The 20,139-nt window shown below is 38.4% G+C and overlaps 1 protein-coding gene across 1 annotated transcript in view; it reads right to left on the bottom strand.

Moving 5' to 3' along the window:
* The window catches only part of EXOC4 (exocyst complex component 4), an 849,353-nt gene that overhangs the window by 142,873 nt on the left and 686,341 nt on the right, over positions 1-20,139 (bottom strand). Inside the window, exon 13 of the mRNA XM_053608803.1 lies at positions 13,429-13,584. Coding sequence (XP_053464778.1) covers positions 13,429-13,584 — 156 coding nt within the window. The remainder of the gene's footprint in view (positions 1-13,428; positions 13,585-20,139) is intronic.

Below are 20,139 nucleotides of genomic sequence, written 5' to 3'. Positions count from 1 at the left end.
ATGGGTATTGCAGTTACTTGCACCCCAGGGGGAGGCAGTGAGCTGCTGGCCTGAAGGCTGGTGTGGACTTGTGGCTCCAGCTTGCTGACGCAGGCACTGTCCCCTGCAGAGTGCGTCGCTGCAGGAATGTCTACTACCTGGCATCCAGACCAGTATTATTTGCTCGTTCTAGATCTGAATGTTACATACTCTTCATCTTCTGTTTATCATGAAAACACATTGTGGCTACAGAGGCAATAGGGACCACAGGACGGATCAGGGAAAGACATCACCCATTTCTGAGTGGAGTGGGCAGCAGAATAATCCCTGTCATCAGAAGAGGAAGTAACAGAAACTCAGCTGAAGTAACGGCTGCTCAGTAATTGCCCAAAGATTATCTGACATGGCCAGGAACAGAAATCAGAAGCCCGGAATGTGTATGTTCAGGGTATTGAACCCCATGTGAGGAGCCGCCTTCTTAAACAGTTGGCCAACGTGCTCACACAGAAGCCGACGAAACTGAAGACTTAAACTTAATTTTTGCCATGCTGTTATTTATCATCTTTAATGAGGTTGATCGGATAAGAATTCATTTAAAAGAATTTTGCCACGGGTGTTAAAACAGATTAACTTAATTTTACCACACAATTATACTCCTTAAAGAGGTCTATCTGACAAGAATTCTTCTAACAAAATTTGGCTGAAGATGCCCCAAATTGTCTCCATTTAGTATTTAAGGAATTCTGTTATCCATGGAAAGAAAGGCAGAAAAATTATGCATTTTCAGCAGACTGAAAGCACTTACGGAAGAAACATCATAAACGCTTTTAAAGTGATGGATTCGCAGATTTGTGTTTTGCTGTATGATCACATAACATACATACTCGGTCCCACTTTTTCTCTCCCTGTCCCATTCTCCAAATCTTCCACCTTTGTGGAGCCCAGCTCTGAAATAATTGCCCCAAGAGCCTAGGAAATGTTGCCTGCAGGTCTACGACAAAGAACAGAGTAGGGGAAAGGCCAGCACTGGCTCAGATGGCCAAGGTGACTGACCCAGACTTCCTGCATGTTGGAGGGGCAGTGTCGTATTCACATGGTAACTGGCACTCTGGGTTTGAAACCGTCTTCCTTTTCTGAAATATTTCTGCCAGCACCACTGTCAGCAGGGTTTACTCAAGGTCTTATTCACAATCACAGTATTTCACTCAACTATGTTCCTGACCAAGACACTTACTTTACCGCAAAATTAGTGAGGCAGGACCCACAGGTCTGGAATTCCCCCCTCTTGCTATGCACCCAATTATTCAGAAGGAGCTGATCTGACAAGATGGTGAACTGGCCTAAGCAGTATTTAGCTATGGCATCATTTGGGAGATGATACTTACCAAGCCGGGTTCGGGAATGCTCTGACCCACAGACCAATATATAGTGGTCTCCCAGCCCTATTTTCCTCCCAGTAATAAGCACATATATGTGAGTCTGGGAGCTAAAGATTAAAAGTAGAAATGTCCCCTCCTCTCATTATTAAAACTACTCATGGAGGTTTTGCTCCTGGCCCTGAAACATTGGGCTAAGGCAGTCTAGAATACTTTTTCCTAGAGGAAACAGCAGTGAAGCAGTGACTGCATTAAATGAAACCAGAGGTTGTCCTCAGACTGTGTGGGGGTTCTCACACCACTGAAACAATAGGCAGAGAAAGGGGTTACTTCCATGCCTGAGGGGAGTGATCTGATTTGCACAGGAGAAAGTAAGTTGCTTCTATGCAAGGAGGATAGGCAGGACCATGTTGAGTTCTCTGGGACCCCTCTTAGTATTTCCACATCCACAGCAGTGTAAGGAAGACAGGACCACAGAGAATCAGCTCTGTAAGGAACAAAGGGCGGGTTAGACACAAACAGGTAAAGCACTCGGATCAGCTGGCACGCTGGAGGAGGGCACGGGATAGGTGGTGGACCACAGAAGTGATAAATACCACCTGCTGCCCCGTGATCAGTTACAGAAAGGAGGTCTGAGGCAGCCTTGCATCTAATGCATATCTTAATCCCTGGTTTATTTTTGTTCCCCACTTCCCCTACTATTTTTATATTGTGATAAAATATACATGACAAAATTTACCACATCAACCATTTTTAAATTTACAATGTAGTGGAATTGAGTGCATTCACAATGTTGTTCAACCATCTGTTTCTAGAATTTTTCCACCATCCCACACAGAAACTCTGTGTCCATAAAACAGTAAAGTCCCATTTCCTTCTCCCCTTAGTTTCCAGGAACCACTGTTTTACCCTGTGTCTAGGAATACGCCTACTCTGGATACCTCTTATAAATGGAGTCATTCAAATAAACGTCCTTTTGAATCCAGTGCATTTCACTTAGCATACAGGTTCATTTTGAGGTTCATTCTTATTGTGGCATGTTATAAGAATTTCAATTCTTTGTAATACTTCACAGTATTCCATTGTATGCACATACCACAGATTGTTTAACCGTTCATTTGCTGATGGACATTTGGATTGTTTCCATCTTTTGGCTTCTGCCACTAATATTTAATACTGCTATGAACATGGTTGTGCAAGTATCTGTTGGAGTCCTTGTTTTCAAGTCTTTGGGGTCTATACCTAGGTATGCACTGCTGAATCATACGGTAGTTCTGTTGAACCTTATAAGGAGCTGCCAAATTGTTTTCTACGGTGGCTATGCCATCGTACATTCCCAGAAACAACGTACAAAGGCTCTAATTTCTCCACATCCTTGCCAGCATTTGTTTTATTTGTTTTTGTTTTTATAAAAATATTAGCCATCTTAATGGTACGAAGTAGTATTTCCCCTAGTATTATTCATGAGGCGCATTGGACATGACTCATGTTCCAGTTTAGTTCAGAGGTCACCAGACATGAGGCATCACCTCTGACCTGAAGAAGAGAACTGTCGAGATTCCAGACATGAAATGAATACAATGACTGAGGAGATTTTGAGTTTCCCTTGTTGGGAGAGGGGGAGAATGACCTCATATGATGAAGAGTTGTCTTGTAGTTAGCAAAAACATGAACGTGTAAGGTATAGGTATAAAGGTGAGAATGTATAGATAGGATGTCCCAAAAGTCACCCCTAAAGTAGCCACAGAGAAAATGAGAAATTGCAGCGAAATTTACAAAATACTCATTACAAAAAAATTTACAAAATATTCTGTGTTGGCCACCTCTTTTAAAATTCTATAACAACTATGGAGCACATTGCAAATACAAGTTGGTTCTATCAAGTGTAGAAGGCAAATGCCCTAATGCTATAATTGGGTAAATGAGATGAAAGCTATGCTGATTAGTACGATGTAAGCCCTCCAATTTGTACAAATAATCAACACACTGAAATGGGCACAAATGTATTTATGATCTATGTACAAAAGACTCAATTTAAAAAATTGAAAAAAAATAAAATTTTGCAACGAAGACTTTGTAAATAAAGGTACAATAGCTATAGTTTCCCTTTTCCCTATGTATGGTAACTTTAGGGACATTCTGTAGAGTAACAGAGGTGGATCCTAAAAGTCCTAGGCTGCTTGCTCTAAATGCAATTTCTCCTGTTTCCCTTGCTCAGATCTGTACTGAGGAAAGCGGGACCTGAGCCCTGCAGGCTGTTTTCCACACTCCTAGCTTGGCCCTAACGAAGGCCTGGGGGGAACTGAAGAGCAAAGGGAAAGGAGAAGCCGTTCCCTTTCTATCTCCGGTGTGTCTCCAATGACGGCTGCATCTCCTCCATGGTCTTCGCTCCTGCCGTGCCCCAATTTCCTTTGGGTGCTTCTGTCCCCCAGTAAGTGTCCCTCTCCTTCAGCACACCAGTGAAGGAGGTGGAGGTGTGTATATGGGGGGGCTTCCTGCTATTGCTGATATAAGGGTATCCTAATGTACCCAGTTTGATGCTCAGATCCTCATTAACCTGCGTAACCAATTTCCTGCATTAAATTCTCTCTGAGGTAAATATTTGACCTTGATTTACACAAGACCTAACAATGATGTCTGACTACATTCAATACTACTGGGAATTGATTAAATTCTTTGTTATAGAGATTAATTAGTTCTGTTGTACAAGTAGAGAAACTGAGCCTAACTCATGTTAAGGTGACCTATTAAAGATCTCTTAACCATTATCTGGCAGCGCTTAAACTGATGAAGGTTATAAAATGGACACTTACCTAGAAACCTAATGACACCGACTGATTCTTATGAGATGTGACAATGATACTTCCAATTCTGCTTTTTACAACTGCTCAATCTTCAACCCTTTTGAAACCTGTTTAATTTGTCTGTGTCACAAATGTTGGGGGTAAGTACCATTCTAATGGGTCCTTTAATCAGGCTTTCAAAAACTGTTTTCCTATAATGATCCGAGCTCAACCCTCATAAATAGGAAGTAATAAATTTGTCCAGTTGTCTTGATGACAATATTATTTTTTCTCCTAGAAACTGCTAAAGCGCATCACTAAGTCAACAGTTTTCATTTCACACCAGCACCTGCATAGCTATTTTTCAGATTTAATCAGTAATTGCTCCTTTCTAGAAGTTTGTCTCCTGCTTCAATGATGACCATCAAGGATGTTTCCTTTGCTTTTCTGCCAAGTTTTCTTCTGCCTCTTAAAAACTTGTGATGCTTTGGACTAGCTAGATGAGGCTGAGTAGTCCCGCAACATCCGAAGGCAGAACTGGGAACAAGTGTGAAAGGTCCTCAGGGTGTTCTCTGTAATCAGTAGGGAGAACATCAGGAGCTTCCCTTCTCCTGGGCTCTGCTCAGATAATATCTGTTCATTTATTTTTTTTTTAGTTGCAAGGAAATTTGGATTGGTGGGTTTCTACTCAGAGATGACAGTCAGAGAATTTAATCATTAAAGTCATGAAGGTATGTGGGGAGGGGAGGGATGGAGGAAACCAGCTCCTCTCCTTGCTCCTTTAAATCACTAGATTTAGGCCCAAAGCACTAGATTTACAGATTTCTGGTGTTCTGGCATTGAGAAGGATCTTGACAATTAGTCTAAACCAAAGGTTCTTCCTCTGGCTATACATTAAATGCTTGAATAGGGAAGTAGGCATAAAATATCTGATGCTAAATTCCACTTTCAGAAATTCTGACTTAACTGGTTATGAGTGGGGCTCAGGCACTGGCATTTTTAAAAAAATAACCGCTTGTTGAGATAATTTACACACTGTAAAATCATCCATTTAAAATGTATAGTTCAATGGTTTTTAATATAGTCACAGGGTTATGCAATCATGACCACAATTAATTTTAGAAATTTTCATCACCCAAAAAGAAACATGTATCCATCCACTTACCCTGACCTTAAATCCCTCGGTCTAGGTCAGCAGTTCTCAACCTGTGGGTAGTGACCCACAGGAACTGTATTAAAGGGCCACGGCATTAGGAAGGTTGAGAACCACTGCTATAGGTAGACACTAATTTATTTTTTACCTCTATAGATGTCCCTATTCTGGACATACAGACATGATTTCTATTAATATACATGGAATCACACAGTATGTGACTAGCTTTTTTCATCTAGCATGTATTCAAGGTTTATCCATGTTCAAGCATGTAGCAGATTTCATTTCTTTTATTATCAAAAAATATTCCAATGTTTGGATATACCACATTTATTCATTTATCAGTTGATGGAAACTATCAGTTGATAGATTCTACCCTTTAGCTCTTATGATAATGCTTCTGTGAACATTTGGGCATAAGTTTTTGTGTGAATGTTTGTTTCTGTTTCTCTTGGGCATTATACCTAGGAACAGAATTGCTTAGTGATACGATAACTTTATTTCTAACCTCCTGAGGAAATGCCCAAGTGATATATTACCAAGATTAGAAATGAAGTCAGGGACATCAGAATAGAGTCTACAGATATTAAATAGATAACAAAAGAATATTTAAAACTACTTTATGTCAGTTACTTTAGCAACATAGAGAAAATGAACAAATTCCTTGAAATAAACAAATTGCAAAATGGACACAGTAAGTAAAAGAAAAACATAAATAGCCTTTTAGACATATAGACTATATTTATTCAATATAAACATATATTGACTAAATTGAATTTGCAAGAAACAGCTTCTCAGAAAGAACAAAAAAGCTAGCTTCACAGTTAGCTTCACCCTTGAATTCTATCAAGCATTTTAAAAAGAGATCATTCTACTCTTAAGAAAACTTTCAGTAAACAGAAAGCAGAACAAAATGTTGATAAGGTTGTGAAGCAATGAGGTCTCTCTTGGTGGTTTCACATAAGGTTAAAGAGGTAGCTACCCTGTGACCCAGTGAGTCCACTTTTACATGCTTGCCCAAAACAAATAAAAGCACATGAAGACAAAAAGATTTTACAAGAACATTAACAGTAGTTTTATTCATAAGGGACCCAAACCGGAAACAACTCGAAAGCCCAACAGGAGAATGGAAAAACAAACTGTGGTATATCCATACAACAGACTGTAATTCAATAACAAAATAAAGTACCGAAATAAATAAATGAATATAAACTTCAAAACATTATTCTGAGTGAAAGAAGCCAGACACAAAAGAGGTAATATATGATACTGTTAACATAAAATTCCACAACAGGCAAAATGAACCTATAGTAAAGATATCACAACAAGGGCTGCCTCCAGTGGGGAAGGGGCAGGAGAAAGCTTTCTGGGAAGTGTTCTACATACTGACAAAAGTGCAGACTGCACATGTGCAGGAACTGACCAGACTCCTGCAACTCAACAATTAAGACCTGTGTATTTCATTGTACATACATTATAGCTCCGTAGAAAAATTTGAAAAGAAAAAATTGATGGTCATGATAATAAAGCACTGAATTTTTTTTTTTTTTTTAAATACATGAGAACAACAAAATAAGTGAGACAGAACAAGGGTAGGTGGAGGGTGAAAGAACGGGTAGGGAAGTGAAGGAAAAGCATGAGCAGAGAAGGAACTGGGCACAGACTCCCCCAGACCCAGCCTTTTCACAGTGGTTCTGGGTGGTCCCGATGCTGACCCTTGTCTCAGGAACACCTCTTCCTGCCCACCTAGCCAGGCTTGCTCAAGGCACCTGCCCACCACCCCAATGGCACAGAAGACCATTACCAGTCTTACTTACTCAAGATCTGAGTGGGAGTATATTAGAATTACATTTTTTTCTTTTTTTAATGCTGACTTTTATCAGCATTTTCTCCAAATGAAAGAAAAAAGAATTAAATGCATGCCTAAATGAAAAAAGTTTAATTCTAAAATCTGAGATTAAACAAAAAACAGAATGTAGAAAACAAAGGAAAGACTTTTTAGTGATACTAACGAGTAATCATAATACTTAAATAATTGTCTAATAGACTAACAATGATGTTTGTTTTCCATTTACTGCCAATCTTATGCTGACAAAAGATCATTTGATGTAATAACAAAGTGCCTAATTTAGTCATCTTGAACATTAATTGATATATTTGCAGCTTGGTTCCCGGTTAATGACCTGTCTTTTTTGTTTAATTTTGAGATTTAAGTCAGTTTCTTATCTAGACTTGCCTGGCAGTGTTCTGTATCCATTTATGACCTTCATCTTGTTTGATTGAAGAAGGAAAAAAAAATTTTTTAGCAAATCATTTTCTACTCTTGTACTTATTTAATATATTCATGTTTTTCTGATACATGTTTCCTTTCATACTTACATTTTTAAAGTCATATTAAGCATTCAGAGATAGTGAAATAAATGTCTCCATTCTAGCACACATTTCCTTCATGATAGCCAAAGTCCTTTCTCCTGCCTCACCTCTTGCACTAGCTCTTTCAAATTTATCTAAAGATCCTTCAACAGCCATAGTTACCTGAACCTTTCAACAGCTGTGGCTTATACTTCTGAATTTCCAAGAACTTTTCTGAAAATCATTTATGCTCTATTTTGTTCATACTATTTCTATATCTAAATACATTGCTATCTCTGCTCGATTTCCAGTTCTCCTGTAATTAATTGTCTAACTCAATGAAGGAATTGAAGAGGTACAAAGACCTACCACAGGCAAAACAAAAACAAGCCAGTTAACAGAGGTGCTGAGGACTAGAACTTAGGTCTGGGAACTTCCAAAGGGAATATGTTACTCTGTGTGTAATTTTTAGGGAGTTCATTGAAGGCATTTTCTTCCGATTGAGTCCTACCCATTCTTTACATTTCATTCTTGTCATTTCAAGAGTGTCTTATTCCAATTTTTAAATTCATTTCATTCATTATTTATTGAGTGTCTTCGGTGTGTCATAAGAGTTTCACAGAAAGAAAATAAAAGTGCAAACCTGATTTCTGCTTTTATACTGACTCTCTTTTCATTAAACATTTAATATATAACTTGTGCCAAATAAAAACTTAAGAAATAACATGATCAACTGTCTGCTATATTTTTGGAAATATATTTTTGCTATTCTTTCACAATTTCATAAAACAAAAAGCAGTTTTAATAAGCACACCACTCATTTGATTGTCCAGACAAAACAAAGAAGTTATTTTTTAAATAACTCATGAACTAAAAATAGCTAAAAATATCATTTGGTCTCCTTTCCATATTGAGGACAGCATAACTCTCTATCCCAAACCTATGTAATTGTGTTACGTTATTTTTATATTTTATCCCCCATGTGTCTTCTTTTTAACAATGGTAATTTCCTTCTTTTCCTTTGCTTTTATTGGACAAACATGTAACTCAGAGGAAAATAAGACAAGCAGTTTTAAAGCACTTAAATTCAATACATCCCCCCTACACCCCAATATAACCATGTGTTATTGGAAGGGAGAGAGCCTGCAAGGTTATAATACATTAAATACAACACAGAAGATGCCAGTGACAACAAATAAAATCTTGAGTCAAACCGCCTAATGATAAATGCCTGTGACATTAGCAGAAAATGGTTGGAATACCAGTTAAGGTTATGATGCTCAATGAAAATGAGAGAATAACTCAAGTGTCCCAAAACACAAATCCCTGACCTATTTTTAGGCTGGTTGATCATAACGTGGTAGCTCTGGAAGTTAGATTATCTAGGTTCAAATTCTAGCCTGGTCATTTAGTGGCTTTGTGGTGCAGAGAATATAAATAACTTACTCTTGTTCAACGGGAATAACAATAATACTTGAAAACATAATGCAACTATATGGTGCCAGACACTGCCCACTCTTCTTGTGATTGTTGAAACAGGTTACACAATCTACCCAGAGACTTAATTCCTTACCATGTGTCTTTATGGCCACTAGAGTTCAAGACTAATTTATAGATTTTTACATGTTGCCTGACTTTTATTGGTTGAAGAATTTCAAATCTAGCTCTAGAGAAATGATTTATATTCTTTGAAATTCAGGGGCCCTGAATGAAATGGAGGTGACAGGGTTTTGAAGACTGTTTTTCTAAAACACAGGGCCTCCTAACTCCCTCTCTGTCTTCTTTATTTCCTATCACACCTTATCCTTTCCCTTAATTACATCCCCAGAAAACAGGACTGACTTTTATCAGCAGATGCTCGTTGATCTCAAAAGGATAAATATATACATATATATGACAGGTGCAAAGACAATGGGCTAAAAAGCCTGCTTTTGGCTTCTTTGGGAATAAAAGGATATTTGCTATTTTTCTTTTTTCTATTAAAGCCCTGGCTTGACCTATTTTTTCCCCCCTCTATTCAAAGTTAAGCCTGAAGATAATACATTTTATTTTTTAGCTAAAAAACAAGAATAGAAAAGAGTCTCATTTAGTAATGAAGGGAACATAACCTTTATTCAATGCAAAGGGCACTGGATTCTATATTCATCTGTGTGCCAAATAGCCCTTTGAGCTTCAAAAACTAATTATAGGAGGGCATTGTGACTTTTCAGTCTCTGTGGCTCCTGCCATGTTCTATGGCACTCTAATATGCTAAATCGAAGCTCTCTGTCAACTCCAGCACGGTAGAGTATCAGTGAAGAGTGGCCTCTCCTACTCTCCTTTGCTTTCCACTTTTAAACAGGATGGAGAATGTGACAGGTTAAGAGGGAGGAATCAAGCACATATAAAACAAAGCAGACCTAAAAAATTACTCTTCTTCTATTAAAGCAAATAAAAAGTTTTAAAACCCTACCTACCTGCAAAAACATGGACAAATCTCTTCAGCATAATGTTTAGTAAAAGAAAACAGATACTACAATTAAATTTATATAAAATTTCAAGGTAAGCAAACTACAGTGACAAAAATCAGGATAGTGGTTACTTTGAGAGCAGGACTTTTGGGGGTGCTAGAAAAATTCTACATTTTGATCTGGGAAGGTATAATTATCCACACATAACATTTAATTTAGTTGTACACTTAAGATTATACTTCATGTGTATTACAACTCAACACAAAAATTAAGAAATATCATTTGTTTTGCCTTCAAATTTAGGACGGAAAGGACAGAAATTGCTTCTGATACAACTATTAAGGTTAATAGATATGGTCAAAGAGCAAACTTAAAGAGAAGAAATAAAATATGTTCACCCAGACCTCTAGCAGTGGGAAATCATGATGGGTAATGCTATAAAAGAGTAGAGCTTTATGGCCTGACTTCTGTCCTAAGGTCAGTTTGATTATTTCTATTAGGAGCTCTAATCAACCAATCTCTCCATCACTCGTAGCAATGAGGTTACCCTCTACTTTATAGCAATTAATTTACTCTCTACACTATAGCAAGGAGGTTACCATCTACACCAGTGGTTCTCAACCTTCCTAATGCCACAGCCCTTTAATACAGTTCCACATGTTGTGGGGACCAACCATAAAATCATTTTCATTGCTACTTCATGAAGTCCAGCAGATACACTGGACTGTTCATTGATCTCAAAAGGATAAATATGTGTTTGCCATGAGGGGGAGAGAAGATTTCATGTGTGTAGAAAGAGGTGGCTAACATGTAGAGAATATTTTGTAAATAAAGATACATTTAGCTACAATTTCCCATTTTCCCCCTGTATGGCGACTTCTGGGATATCTTATACATGATACGTGGCTGAATGCTTTCTGGGTAGCCCTCAAATATAACTGTATCATTCAATTTACATGACACCCCAAAATAGATTAAACTAGTCTATGGAGTTAGAGGTCAGACCAGGGTAACTTTCAGAGAGGCAGTACAGCAACTAGAAGGAAGTAAAAGAAGGCTCCATTGTTACGTTCTAATTCTTCTGGCTAATGCTCTGTTTCTCGACCCAGGTGTTGGTTATAAAAGTGCAAAATATAACTTGTCAAACCCCATAGAATACAGAAAACAAAGAGTGATCCTTAATGTAAACTATAGACTTTAGTTATTAGTAATATATCAATATTAGCTCATTGATTATAACAAATATACTACAGTAATATGAGATGTTAAAAATAGGGGGGAAGAGGTATAAGAGGATTATGGGAATATTCTGTACTTTTTGCACAATTTTTCTGTAATTCTAAAGCTGCTTTCCCCCAAATAAAATTCACTAATTAAACAAAATATGTTTATAGTTTTCTTGTATCAGTTTCTTATAAATAATAAGGAAGAAAAATATATACAGAAAGGCTTTAGGTTAAATTACACATGGACTTTGAGTATCATGACTTTAAAAAAGTTCAACATGACAGAATAGAAAATTTTCATACTAAATTGTTGGTTAAAAATTCAGCACTAAAGTGTGTGGCTATCGTTAACTTTGTGAGTAATAATCTAACAAAGTTATTTACCTACAATCCCCATTCTGACAGAGATGAGCCCACAGTTCTGTGATGAATTAAAAGTGAAATGTTGGCTGTTAATTCTTTTATTACTCTTCTGCTCTTTGTTTCTTTAAAATGTTTTTATTTCATTTCTCCTTATTTTACTTTTGCCATTTAGTCAGTCACTTGGATAAGCAAAAGACAGTGAGAATAAACCTAATTTTAACCTGACAAAGTATTAGTTGTTTTTCTACTTTACACAGCTCTAGAATGATGAGAGATGAAAGGTTTACTGTGGCGAGCCAGAGATGGGGAATGAGTAGCTTCACCAACGCAGGCCACAGTGCCATAGCTAAGTAAATAATGTAAACCGTACAAAAGTAAATGGTGAGTGATCAAGTTGAAAGAGAGACTTTACTTTTGTCAAAACAAGTAGAAAATGATCACAGATAATACAGTGTGTGGGAACACACAGGGGAAGCACATTTACATTTTCCAGAAAGTCCAACTAACAGTTCTGAGCACTGCAGGACACATTCAGAACAATGATAACAAACTGTATGGCCATGAACCTATCTTATTGCCGTGTGTGGAGGATATGACTCTAACTAGAGTCCACACAGCTTTAATGAATGAATGAATGAATGATTGTATTTTTCCCGTAAGAGGGGAGAATGACCTATATATTAAAATATACTTTAACCCAATTTAGCATTGCTCCAAATTTGATTGCACAAATTCCTTCCTTTTAAAGTTTTGACCTCAAGGCATTCTTGCATAGGAAATGAGGTAAGGCAGGATGAAAACAGATTCTACTGAGTTCCTGTAATTGCTGCTTAATTTTATTTATTTTTATTTTTTTATTTTATTTTCCTTTTTGTTATTGTTAAATCATAGCTGTGTACATTAGTGCAATCAAGGGGTACAATGTGCTGGTTTTATATACAATCCAAAATATTCTCATCAAACTGTTCAACGTAGCCTTTATGGCATTTTCTTAGTTATTGTATGTAGACATTTGTATTCTGCCTTTAGTAAGTTTCGCCTGTACCCATTCTAAGATGCACTGTAGGTGTGGCCCCACCCATTACCTTCCCTCCACCCTAACCTCCCCCCTCCCTTTCCCTTCCTTGGCCTTTTCCTCATAGTCTTGTTCTATAGTTAAATTGTGGTACATGTACACCATGGAATATTATGCAGCCTTAAAGAAAGATGGCGACTTTACCTCTTTTCATGTTTACATGGATGGAGCTTGAACATATTCTTCTTAGCAAAGTATCTCAGGAATGGAAGAAAAAGGATCTAATGTACTCAGCCCTACTATGAAGCTAAATTATAGCTTTCGCATGAAGGCTATAACCCAACTATTTATTTATTTAGTCTCACTCTGTGGCCCTGAGTAGAGTGCTGGCATCATAGCTCACAGCAACCTCAAACTCTTGGGCTCAAGCGATCCTGTTGCTTCGGCATTCTGAATAGCTGGGACTACAGGTGCCTACCACAACACCCAATTAGTGTTACTATTTTTAGTAGATATAGGGTCTTGCTTTGATCAGGCTGGTCTTGAACTCCTGACCTTAAGCAATCCACCCACCTCGGTTTCCCAGAGTGCTGGGACTACAGGTGTGAGCCACTATACCTGGATTGCTGCTTGACTTTTAGAATTACCCAAAATTTCACGTAAGAAAGGATTAGCTAAACAGATGTTTCTCCTCCCTGTGTTTAGTACAACTTAGAAAATGGACCGTGTACCTTATGAAATCTTCCTCTTCCTCTCTCTTCGGCCTCAGCTGTTTGGGTTGAGCCATGTTAATCCAGTTTGGCAGCGATTTCAAGAGTCTGCTGATGTCATCATCTTTGGCCCAAGAAGCACTGATGACAAGTTTTTCTTCTGACTGGACAATACCCCTAAACACAGTCAAAAGAAAAGAGATGCTTCAGCATGAAGTCTGTGATTCATGATGCAGAAGAAAACATACCATGCCTATCTCTCCCATGGACACAGTCCATTCTCTGAATGGAGGCGGTGACATCCGCTCATAGGTTGTATTACTGGGACCTAGATTTCACTCTGAGTTTCTTAATTGTTGAGTAATCATGAAAGCTGATAATAGTAATTAGTTCCTTCTGTCATAGTTAGGACAAAGTGTATATGTATGTTTTGGGGGGCATCTTTCAAGAAAACGTTGAGTAAATAAAAAGTAAAACCAAACAAAAAAGAATGCTATTAAATGACAATATAAATCGTACCTGAATGGTGACAGAAGTGTTACAAAAGGTTGTTTTCTGAGCTCTTGGTTTAAACTACCAATTAGTTCTACTTGAAGGTATTTTTTGAACTATGGACATTTAAAACCTATCTACCATCACAGAGAAATCCTCTGCCCTGGATGTCAGGCAGAATAAGCCTTTGATTACTGATATCTCCATGGGCTTTGATTAGTGACTTAGAGTCGACAGGTTTCAAATCCTTTTATAGGGCCCATGGGTCAGCTATTAATATTGCTCTTACAAAACATACCTGTAAATTCATCTTAAATGTTCATTTCAACTCAATTAAAGAGCTCTCTTTCTGTTCAATGTGTCTCTCACTGTAACTTATTTTACTGATCTAAGAATCCCCATCAGCAATACTAGTTGACAGAAACAACATTTACTTAGGAAGAGACACTGATTAGCTGGCTACCCCTCTGAAGCTCACCAAGACTCCAGGAAGTTTTCCCCAACACAGGCAGAAATCTCTTTTGGTATAAGAGTCATACTCGGGACATTATGTACTACCAGATGAACAACACACACTGCATGTGTGAATGTCTCATAAAACCTCCTTGACTCAATAGATAATTAATGTTTACAGACAAAAAAAGTTGAAGACTGCAAACCCAGACTTATGACTGTCTGACTCAAAGTAACATCATGTCATGTTGTAGGGAGCCTCACTGCTCTAATTTTCATAAAATAAACTGGAATAAACAAGAGAATTATGGCTGATTTCTGGAATTCTTCTAACTCACTCTAAGCAAAAAATTTCTAATAGCAACTGTGGTCAAAGATACAAAAATTAGACTATAGAACTGTCTTTCCTTCAATCTTTCAATCCATTGGTACCTTCCATTTCTTCTTTTTAATTTCCTGGCATCTGTTCTGCAATACCACCCATGAGTGGGTGGAGTGATTTCACTGGAATAGTGATTCTAAAACCCTGATTGCATTTGGTTTAAGACTGGATTTTGACTTCCTCTCAAAAGTTCCACAATCTACCTTGTACTACCTCATTCTTGCATTGCTGATAGGTAGATAGGTTTTAAATGTTCATAGTTCAAAAGTTCCACAATCTACCTTGTACTATCTCCTTCTTGCATTGCTGGGTAAATGGCAGCACCTCAGATTCATAATATTCCATTGCAGGTGGACCCTCGCTGTTCTCTGAAATTCCTTCTACCTGTCTTTGATTAGTTCCCTCTCCCCATTTCTCTTAGTGGTTATTTATTTTTTTCTTAGAAACAGAGTCTCACTCTGATGCCTTTGATAGAGTGCTGTGGCGTCACAGCTCACAGCAACCTCCAGCTCTTGGGCTTAGGCGATTCTCTTGCCTCAGCCTCCTGAGTAGCTGGGACTACAGGCACCCGCTACAACGCCCGGCTATTTTTTTTTTGTTGTTGTTGTTGTTGTTGCAGTTTGGTTGGGGCTGGTTTGAACACGCCACCCTCGGTATATGGGGCCAGCGTCCTATCCATTGAGCCACAGGTGCTGCCCTTAGTGGCTACTTTTTAAACCTTTCACTTTTCTGGTGTTGCCTCATTGCTTATGCCCTACATCCTTCCTATCTGACAGAGAAAGGAGGAGAACTGATTTATATACTTTTAAACAATGTACCTTGCACCCCCAAGAGAAATATGTTCAAATGTGTTTCATACTCATTCATTTCTAGTAATCTTTCTACTTAGGCTTTTAGGGATCCTTTCTCCTTCACTTATCTCCTCTTTGTCCTGTATTTTTAGTATTTCTCAATTCTGTTAATTTTCTAAAAACAAGGAATGAAGGATTCTTTCTTGACCCAGCATTCTTCTCTAATAAGCTCCTCTCTCTCCTTCAAAGGCTCTCATCAAATGACAGCCTGCACTACCTGACTGCACTTTCTCACCTCTTATTCAATTATTCCATTCACGAAATCTCTCTGCAAGGTCTACTCTATGATTCAACCCATCTACTGCTTTTTGGAACATGTTCAGTTACTATATTTTTCCTTTCTAGATTTCCTATTTGGCTCTTTTATAAATCCACTGGCTTTTCCCCTCCAAAATGTCCTGCTCTTGTATCGTCTCTTTGAACATTTTAGAAAACATGACTCTAAGGTTCCTTTTATGCGGCATGTTCTTGGGTAGTTGTTTGGATGTCAAGTGTCCTGTTTGTTGTGTTTGCCTTCTTTTTGAATGACAGTGCATTTTCTCATGCAGTCTGCTATTTTGGTCTGGAAGCTCTACTGCAGTGGGACTTGTCCTCTGCAGAAATCTCACATTTGTCCTGAGTTTCTGAGATGTCACTATCAGGAGGTTTGCATTTGCTTCTTTTGGGTCTTTTTTTTTGCTTAAAGTTTCCTCTCCCTACACAAGTAGTAAAAACTGAGGTCCCCACTTAAATGTATTATGCTATAAATGTAGATGTAACATACATTTTTTTAACATTTCTAAAAGAGCCAAATAGAAAATCAAGAAATGAAAAACATAGTAAAGGAACATTTTCTAAAAAATAGTAGATGGGTAAAATCATGTGTGGGATTCTGATTTCTCCTAGGGGCTACTTTTCTACTGAAAGCTGGATGGCTCATTCTCAGGTTACAGTTTTCCTGGTTCCATTCGTGGGCAGAACAGTCCCTTGCATAACTTCTGCAGAAAGTTCCCTCCTTGCCTGGCAGATGTTAAAATGCTAGCCCCCTTTTGACCTCTATATGTGGTCCTTATAGCTTTGTGGGCCACTCCAACCCTGCATTTGCTTGTTTGTATGGCTTTTAATTCCTCTTTCACTCATGGCTTCTGGAGAATCCTTTTTCTTCCTTTTGAGTTTGATTGAAAATTTAAAATATTTTATAAGCTATAAATGTTTTCCTCGAGTTTCTATATGTTCAGAGCAAGGAAAGGCTCCCTCAATCTATTTATTACACACTTTTGAGAGGAAGTCAAAATCCAGTCTTAAAACAAATGCAATCAGTGTTTTAGAATCACCATTCCAATGAAATCGCTCCACCCACTCACAGGCGTGTTTTATTCTTCACACTCCTCGACCATTCTAAAGCATCCAGTATTCTTGCCTTCTCTCTTCTGGAAATATTACTCCTTTGCTTTCCTCAACATTGTTTTCTTTTGGTTGTACTCCTGCCATCCTCTTTCTTAGCTAAAATGATGGCTCTTTCCCTCTGCCCACACTTTAAATGTTGTGTTCCATAGGATTTATCATTTCTCATTCAAGCTATAACCTCTTCTTGCTAGACTTGATCCACCTATATTGTGATGACTCCCAAATTATCTCTACACTTGAAGGAGCGGGGAGTTAAGCGGCATTTCTCTTCCAAGGCTTGGACTTGTATATCCAAAGATTTACTGGAGAACTTCCTTCAAAGTTCACCAGCATTTTAAGTTAAAATGAGTCTTTTTTTTTTTGTAGAGACAGAGTCTCACTGTACCGCCCTCGGGTAGAGTGCCGTGGCGTCACACGGCTCACAGCAACCTCTTAACTCTTGGGCTTATGCGATTCTCTTGCCTCAGCCTCCCGAGCAGCTGGGACTACAGGCGCCGGCCACAACGCCCGGCTATTTTTTGGTTGCAGTTTGGCCGGGGCTGGGTTTGAACCCGCCACCCTCGGCATATGGGGCTGGCGCCCTACTCACTATTCATTTATCATCTTTCTCCCCCACTAAACATCTAGTATTTCCTGTTCAGCTATCCAATTATTCAAATCACAAACACAGTCACCCTGATAACTCACAGTCACCACATCCTGCCAATTCCACCTCCTTAATATTTTATAATTCTGTCATTTCTGTCCAGGTCGCTGCTATTAATCCATATTTAAACACACATTGCTTTTCTCTTGGACTTGGCAATAACCTTGTAAATGAGCTTCTTCCCTGCAGCTATAAGACCATCAGTCCAACTCACCACACCAGTCAGAAGAGTCATTTCTCTAAATTACAAGGATAATCACGTTATGCCCCTTCTTAAAACTCTTCAGTGACTCTTAATTCCCATAAGACCAAGATCAGACCAAGCAAGGCATGAACATTTATTTTTTTCAGCTTCATCTCCTACAGTTACTTTCCTCCTTTGTCTTTGCTCACTATTCCTAGACACACCCCTGCCTGTGTGTCTTGTATGCCCTATCCATAATGAATATTTTAAAGATTTTTTAACTGGGTTACACTGTTTCCTGCTTTGGGGTTATCTTGGCCTAAAAAGCGTTTCCTCATCATCCTCATTTGCTGCTTATCAATCAACTATTGCCCTGGCTCCTCCCCTGGTACAACTGGGTCTTCTCTCTTATTCCTTCTATCCTTATACCAGAGGTTTTCAACCTTGACTGTACGTACCGTATACTTGGGGAGCTGCTGAAAAATCCAGATGCCCAGGCCATAGCCAAGATCACATAAGACAGAATCTCTGTGGGGTAGAACCCAGGCAACAGAATTTTTTAAAGTTCCTATGTGATTCACATGTACACCCAAGGGTGACAACCTCCATCTTTGCCAGCCTCTATTCTCACCGGTCCTACTACATGATTTTACAAGTTGGGACCCCATGCTGTATGATGAGTCCTCTGATCCTCTGAGGGTAGAATTGATTTCTTTTTTTTTTTTTTAATTTTTTTATTAAATCATAACTGTATACAATGATATGATCATGGGGCATCATACACTCACTTCATAAACCATTTGACACATTTTTATCACAGTGGTTAACATAGCCTTTCCGGCGTTATCTCAGTTACTGTGCCAAAACATTTACATTCTACATTTACCAAGTTTCGCAAATACCCCTGTAATATGCACCACAGGTGTGATCCCACCGATTCCTCTCCCTCTACCCACCCCTCCCCTTTCCCACTTCCCCCTATTGTTAAGTTGTAGCTGGGTTATAGCTTTCATGTGAGAGTCCCAAATTAGTTTCATAGTAGGGCTGTGTACATTGGGTATTTTTTCTTCCATTCTTGGGATACTTTACTAAGAAGAATATGTTCCAGCTCCATCCATGTAAACATGAAAGAGGTAAAGTCTCCATCTTTCTTTAAGGCTGCATAGTATTCCATGGTATACATATACCACAATTTATTAATCCATTCGTGGATCGATGGGCACTTGGGCTTTTTCCATGACTTAGCTATTATGAATTGGGCTGCAATAAACATTCTGGTACAAATATCTTTGTTATGTTGTGATTTTTGGTCTTCTGGGTATATGCCCAGCAGAGGAATTACAGGATTGAATGGCAGATCTATTTTTAGATCTCTGAGTGTTCTCCATATATCTTTCCAAAAGGAATGTATTAATTTGCATTCCCACCAGCAGTGCAGAAGTGTTCCCTTTTCTCCGCATCCACGCCAACATCTCTGGTCTTGAGATTTTGTGATATAGGCTAGTCTCATTGGAGTTAGATGATATCTCAAAGTAGTTTTGATTTGCATTTCTCTGATGATTAAAGATGATGAGCATTTTTTCATATGTCTGAAGGCCGTGCGCCTGTCTTCTTCAGAGAAGTTTCTCTTCAAATCCCTTGCCCAGCCTGCGATGGGATCCCTTGTTTTTTTCTTGCTGATGTGTTTGAGTTCTCTGTGGATTCTGGTTATTAAACCTTTGTCAGAGATATACCCTGCAAATATCTTCTCCCATTCTGAGGGCTGTCTGCTTGCTCTGCTTACTGTGTTCTTAGCTGTGCAGAAGCTTTAGAATTGATTTCTATTAGCTTTTATGCCTCCAGTGCCTAGCACAATACCTGATATTTGCTAAGTATGTCAGAACTGAACTAGAGATAAAAATAAGCCCTCTTAAGTTAGGAGTCTAGACTGATAACGTAATGCACTGAATTCATTTTAGTGGTTTCCTTTTTGTCTCTATACTAAATATAGATGAGCTGGCAAGTCATTTGGCCTTTAACAAAATCACAGATCACTGTGTATCATGACCTTCACCGTACCTCTCTGAAGTCAACACAACTAAGAATAATGAATCAGGGGTATAGTCTTATGAACAAATCCAACATAAAAAGTCCTGACTCATAAAATAAATGAACTAAATGAGCAAGAGATTATCGACAAGCCTTCCCCTTCTATTCCACTTATTCCTAGGTGATTTATTATTTGGAATTCTCCTCAAAAACTCGCTTTCTCTGGGAAGAATTTGTTGACTATGTCAGCGTACAATGATCTCTCCCTTTGGAAAGGAAACGAGGAAAACCCTGGCTTTACATTAATCAT

This window comes from Nycticebus coucang, chromosome 11 (genome assembly GCF_027406575.1).
Source record: "Nycticebus coucang isolate mNycCou1 chromosome 11, mNycCou1.pri, whole genome shotgun sequence".
NCBI classification, from domain to species: domain Eukaryota; kingdom Metazoa; phylum Chordata; class Mammalia; order Primates; family Lorisidae; genus Nycticebus; species Nycticebus coucang.
The sequence above is the reverse complement of the archived record's forward strand: the minus strand, read 5'-3'. Positions and strand labels throughout refer to the sequence as shown.